We start from the raw sequence: 6,336 nt of genomic DNA, 5'->3' as shown, positions 1-6,336 counted from the left end.
AAGCAATTTCAAAATGACAAAGATAAGGTTCATCCTAACAGAAGTAATCGTTTCTTTTACTATATATCAATAACTTCGATTTTGGGTAATGGTACCCCTTGATTAATGTAAACTCGTTCATGTAATCCTTTTTCTATACATACATATAACACATTGAACATTTTCAGTTTGGTAGGAATTTTGAATTTTGCCCGGAGGGGAGTGTTAGAAGGAGTCGTGGGTGATTTGGGGGGTGGGGGGAGAGGGTGTTAGAAGGAGTCGTGGGTGATTTGGTGGAGCGGACTAAGGAGCCCATCCTGTTTGGGGATTTTGACAAAGAAAACAATTTTTTTTCTAATTGAGAAGGAATGTCAGCGGGGAAGCATTTGTCACCTTTTTTTGTGTTTGATTTTTGCTGGGTACACATTTGTCAACTTTGTTAGTGTTTGCTTATTGCTGTTTGTTCCTTTGTTTGTTTGTTTGTTTGTTGTCTTTGTTTTGTAGATGTTGTTTGTTTGTTTGTTGTCTTTTTTGTTGCTTTTGGGGGGGGAGGGAGGGGAGGCACTTCGTTAGCTCAACTAACATCATGCTGGACTCGACTGCGAAACGGAGTTGATAGTAGCTAGGGTTCAAATCCCGTACAGAATGTTCTTAAAACTCAGTTCCCTTAATGTCATACAGAATGTTCTTGTAACTCAGTTCCCTTTGCCATTTATTGAGTTTTTGTTTAAAGACGTACTGGTTAACCTATTTGGCTCAATTCTAGCCTAACTTTGTTACTAAAATAACCTAGGCTCGATCCTATCGGAGACGGACAGTGGGCTCTCGTAGCCTAGAGGTTAAAGTTTTCGCCTCTAATTTTTCCGCTCTAAATTGTCTCCTTTCACCTCCTTTCCTGCTCTCAAGCAATGTTCTGTCGTCTGCTTTCGTCTCCACTTTCTGCCCCCCACCCCACATCTCCTTTGCTCCTCCTCCTGACTCTTTCTGCAACCTTTCTACTGCTACTCCTCGGCTCATTTTTACTGCTGTCTTTCAGCGACGCCCCTGATCTACACCTAGCCTTCTTGGACAGGACAAGGGCTAAAAATCGCGAGCAAGTTGCGCACGTTAAAGATCCCTTTGTGATCTAAAATCGATAAGCAAGGGATGTTAGAAGGAGTCGTGGTTAGGCTACCGGACTCGTAATCGTGAGGTTGAGGGTTCGGGGGTTCGGACCGCGTGCCCGACGTTGTGTCCTTGGGAAAGGCACTTTACACGAATTTTCCCCACTTCACCCAGGGGAAAATGGGTACCCAGCTATAGACAGTGAAAGATCTTGTCAGTTCGGTAGTGTTTGAGCGCTTAACCAGCTGCTTGCACTGTATGCTTCCAGGGAAGCTGAGAATGTTTCGGAGTGTTCTATGGTCTGCTGGGGTAATGAAGCCTGACTCCAACATGGATCTAAATTGTGTTGGGGGGGGGGGGGGGGGGGGGGGGTTTGTAAAATCACCTATATTAAAAAAAAAATTCTTGCTGCTACGATGATACAGGGATGTAAATCTTCCGGCTTTTTCCGGCCGACTTGCCATTTGGGCCCCAGCTTTGAACAAAAGTCTACTATAAACAATACATATTATATATATACTAAATAGAGATTATTTGTTGTAATAGAGGGAAAGAAACAAATATAATTTAGTCTCACTGTATTCTTATTTCAGTCAGTGCGCGCGCCGTATATTTTCCGGCTTTCTTTTTTCAAAACCTGTTTCCATCTCTGATGAGATGATAGTATTGATAGCATACAGCAATGAATTGTGAAAATATCAAAATAACTAAAACCAAAGTTTAAAAAAACAGATCTTTATTAATAAACCACACTGTTTCCATCAATTTGTATCACCTGTTTGAAGATCACGAGATAGTGAATCATTCTACAAAGCAACTCCTTGTAGACTCTGTCTCATTTGCATTGACAGTACAGCCTAGACACTTAAACATCCTGGACGGTAGTCAGGACAGACTCATGTTTCTCATCCATACTGTCACACTTACAAATTACAGGAAAATAGACAGACTTTCAGTATACTTAGTGGACAAAAGACTGAGAAACGAGACGAAAAAAAGATCAATAGATTTTAATCAACAACAATAGATAGATAGACAAATTTGATAAATATAATACTGGTGAATAGAATACCCAAACCGTGTGGTAATAATCTGGAGAAACTTGGCCTACCATGACAACATTACTTACTACATATAACATACAATATTAGTTTAATGTAATATTATGCAGTAACTTTTTTACTGTAACGACACCAGAGACAAAAATTGACTCGGACATTTCATGGCGGACAGATAATAATATTACATGTATTTTTAAAAATTATAATTGACATTTCTACACACTGACTCCATTCTGTCGTCTGTCTTGACCTTTGACCTAGTTAGTGGCTAAGGTCAAGGCCAGGGGGTCTTAGCCCCAGTCGGGATGGATGACGAAGTGTCGGGGGGTGGGGGCGTGGGGGCGGACGTAGTGGCTGCTCCAGTTGTTCACAGGGTTGTCGTTCTTGTACTCTGGGGACAGGTTTTCTTTTTTGTAAAAAGTTTTATGGTACTTCCAACACAATAAGGTCGTATTATGATGGTTAGGGGTACCGTAACGTGGACGAAAACATAGGGATTGGGATTGATAATTTGTCCCCGTCGTTTTGTGCAAGAAAAATTCCTGAAGTTATGCAAACTGAGCCCAAAAATGTGAAAAATGTGAAATTATGCGATTCTGTTAATTTTAACAAAGGATGTTAAAGGAAAATAATCAGAAATTATGCAAAAAATGATCAAATTTTGCTAAATTATGCGGGTTGTATAAAACCACGGGGACAGGATAATGATGATGTTTTGTGTGTCTTTGGGGGTTGGGGGTGGGGGTGGGGTGCATATGTAGTGACTGTGTCAATCGTTGACCGGGGTATCGTTCTTGTATTCTGTTCGGGATATTTTATTAATGGTAGCCTATAGGTTTAACACCCCTATCAACACTATTAGGTTATTTAAGAGGCGGGACCTCCGAGTTTAACGTCCATCTCCGAAAGGACTGAGCCTGGTGGGAATTTCGTGTAATAAAGTGCCTTTCCCAAGGACACAACGTCTGACCGAGCTGAGGCTCGAAACCCCGAACCGGTGGTGTCGGTGGTCTAGTGGTTAGGCTACCAGACTCGTAATCGTGAGGTTGCGGGTTCGGCGGTTCGAGCCTCAGCTAGGCGCTCTTGAACTTATGTCGTTTGTGGGGTTTTCATGGTTCTTAACCTGTTTGTTTGGGTCCAATCCGAGAAAGATGTTAAATTCGGAGGCTCCGCCTCTTAACCCTATCCGTACGTCGTGCTTTATTATCGTATCCATACGACGTGGGGAACTCTGTGCCACCACTTTCCAAAGAGGAAATTTACTCGTTAATCCGATCCGTACGCTTTGCATAGCAATCTGTCAAAATCATTTTTGAGAAATACTGAAAGTTTCAAACAGATCTTCGAGCTAGAAGTATTCTAAAATGTGAAGAATACAACCCTGGGGTACAAAATGACCCCCGGGCGTACGGATAGGGCTAAATAATTTAATGCTGATATTACAGGGGAGTTACACTTATAGAGGGAATACAGTGGAACAAAACACAACAGCAACTAAACAAAAAAACAATCAACAAAAGGACAAACAGACAGACAGACGTACCAATAAACAAATAACCAAAATGACACAGTGGATACAGACCGACGTACCAATAAATAACACACAGAAAGTGGAGACAAACAGACGAGACAGACAGACAGACAAACCGACAGACGAGACAAACAAACAGTCAAACAAAGAGACGGACATACCAGGCAGGTGGTGCCATGTGGTGTGCATCCACCGGTTGGAGCGTGTCTGGGGGTCCAGGAGTCTCACATACTTGAGCTTGCTCTCCCTTCCGTCCAGGTTCGAGTCCAGGGACCGTCTCATGGCAGGGGTGGCCGCCTGGCCGCGCTGACTGGACACCACAGGGAAAAACAAAACTGTTTATCTTTTGTAGCTAAGTGACTGGACACCACAGTGGAAAAACAAAACTGTTTATCTTTTATGTATGAGTAGCTAAGTGACTGGACACCACAGTGGAAAAACAAAACTGTTTATCTTTTATGTAGGAGTAGCTAAGTGACTGGACACCACAGGGGAAAACACACACACACACACACACACACACACACACACACACACACACACACACACACACACACACACACGTGCGGGCCCACAAATACGCACATACACACACACATACACACAAAAAAACAACAACAATTTATTAATATTTTAAGTAGGAGTTGACTGGACATGACAGGAAAAAAAACAACAAAACAACGAAACATATTAATCTTTTAAGTTTAAGTAAGAGTAGTTGACTGTACACCACATGAACAAAACTTCAAACTACAAAACTTGTTAATCTTTTAAGTGTAAGAGAATTTGACTGAACAAGGCAGGGAAAAAAACTAGACTTTTTAATATTATCTTTTACGTAGGGTCGATGAGTAGGTGACTGGACACCACAGGAATAAACAAAACTTTTAAAATGTATCTTTTTTGTAGGAGTAGTTAAGTGACTGGACACAACAGGAAAAAACAAAACTTTTAAAATGTATCTTTTATGTAGGAGTAGTTAAGTGACTGGACATCACAGGAAAAAACACAACTTTTAAAATGTATCTGTTATGTAGGAGTAGTTAAGTGACTGGACACCACAGGGAAAAACAAAACTTTTTATACGTATCTTTTTTTCTTCCTTCTATTTGATCAACCTATCGAAACTGAAACCGAAAACTCGGCGAAACCGAAGAAAATCCAGCAGTCCCGCAGGTTTTATTTTAATTAAGCGGACCCCGCTTTTATTTAAAAAGAAACACAAAGTGGGACTGGGAAGTGGTCGTTTACCAGAGTGATAGTCTTGAACAAACAAACAAACAAACAAACAAACAAACAAACAAACAACCAAAAACATGTACACAGTGTGTGTCCACCAGTGTGTAGACTCACGTTTCGAGTGTCCGTATAACCTGCTGCAGTCTTCCCTTCTGCTCCTGCGCCGTGGTCCCCATCAGTTTGGCGCCAGCAACAGACGTGAAGAACTTGAGAGCCACCTGGCGTTCTGGGGAGTTGCGCACCATTGTTAGCACCGAGTTGTCGTTCTTTTATATACACTAAATATATTATATATAGTACTGTTGTGCAGCATTGTCAGCACCGAGTTATAGATCTTTCATTATACAAAATACAATATTTGTGCACCATTGTGAGCACAGAGTTATGGTTCTTTCATAATGTATGATAATATTGCACACCATAGTTAGCACGCAGTTGTCGTTCTTACATAATTATATATAGTTATGCATCACTGTCAGCACGGAGTTGTGGTTCTTTCATAATACATATGATAGTTGTGCATCACTGTCAGCACGGAGTTGTGGTTCTTTCATAATGTATGATTATTATGAGGCAGCGTGGTGAAATCAGGCGCTCGTCAAAATAACAGAATCGGCAAAACAGGTATTTTCCCGCCACTTTCAACATTTTTATTGAATTTTTATTTTTTTGGCTTAACCTCTTTACTCTCCATATATAAACACATTTACATGTGAATTTTACTTTAAAAACAACAACAACAACATTGATTAAAGGCTCGAAATATGTCAGTTTTCAATTTTCAAAGACTCTTTAGCTATTGGAGTTACCAAATTTTGGCGGCCATTTTCTCGCTGATTTCACTTCTGAAATCAGGTGACCCCACTTCCTTCCATCGCAAATATCTTGAATTTTATCCAAGATAAATGGATGGGTTTTTTTTCATTTGAAGCAAGGCAACTAAATCAGCTTTCTGATAATACCAATAACTCCACATGTCCAAAAATTGACGAGAGCCTGATTACACCGCGTCGTGACACAATTTTAGTTGCGCACCATCGTTAGCACGGAGTTGTGGTGTTGGAGGTGGGCGGGTGCTCTGGTGGGGTTTGCTCATTCTTTCTTTTACAAAAAACTATCGTCCTTCTCTCTCCTCCTCCTTTTTTGTGTTTGTTGCTCTCTTAAGTAACACCTCTAATCTTCGGCATTTATATGGCCTTTTCGTGTTGCAAGTGAAGTTAAACTCTTACTAAAATTTTAAAAAACCCACAGTTATGGTTGTTATATAGTAATAATAAAAACTGTCCTGTTGAGGCCCCCAACTCACCACTATCTGTCGCCGTCTCCAGCCAATCCTCCACGTTCTTCTTGGCGTCAGGCAGAAGAGATTTCCTCATGGCGTTGTCCATCTGGTGTTGTTTCTCCTGGGGAGGACGGGGAAAA

The 6,336-nt window shown here is 41.0% G+C and overlaps 1 protein-coding gene across 1 annotated transcript in view; it reads right to left on the bottom strand.

Moving 5' to 3' along the window:
* Positions 1-1,800: 1,800 nt before the first annotated feature.
* The window catches only part of LOC101855718, a gene marked incomplete in the record, with an annotated part of 35,463 nt that continues 30,927 nt past the window's right edge, over positions 1,801-6,336 (bottom strand). Inside the window, 4 exon segments of the mRNA XM_013081140.2 lie at positions 1,801-2,535; positions 3,837-3,985; positions 5,029-5,140; positions 6,221-6,317. Of these exon segments, the coding sequence (XP_012936594.1) occupies positions 2,435-2,535; positions 3,837-3,985; positions 5,029-5,140; positions 6,221-6,317 (459 nt within the window).

Source organism: Aplysia californica, unplaced genomic scaffold (assembly GCF_000002075.1).
Source record: "Aplysia californica isolate F4 #8 unplaced genomic scaffold, AplCal3.0 scaffold00117, whole genome shotgun sequence".
NCBI classification, from domain to species: domain Eukaryota; kingdom Metazoa; phylum Mollusca; class Gastropoda; order Aplysiida; family Aplysiidae; genus Aplysia; species Aplysia californica.
The sequence above is the reverse complement of the archived record's forward strand: the minus strand, read 5'-3'. Positions and strand labels throughout refer to the sequence as shown.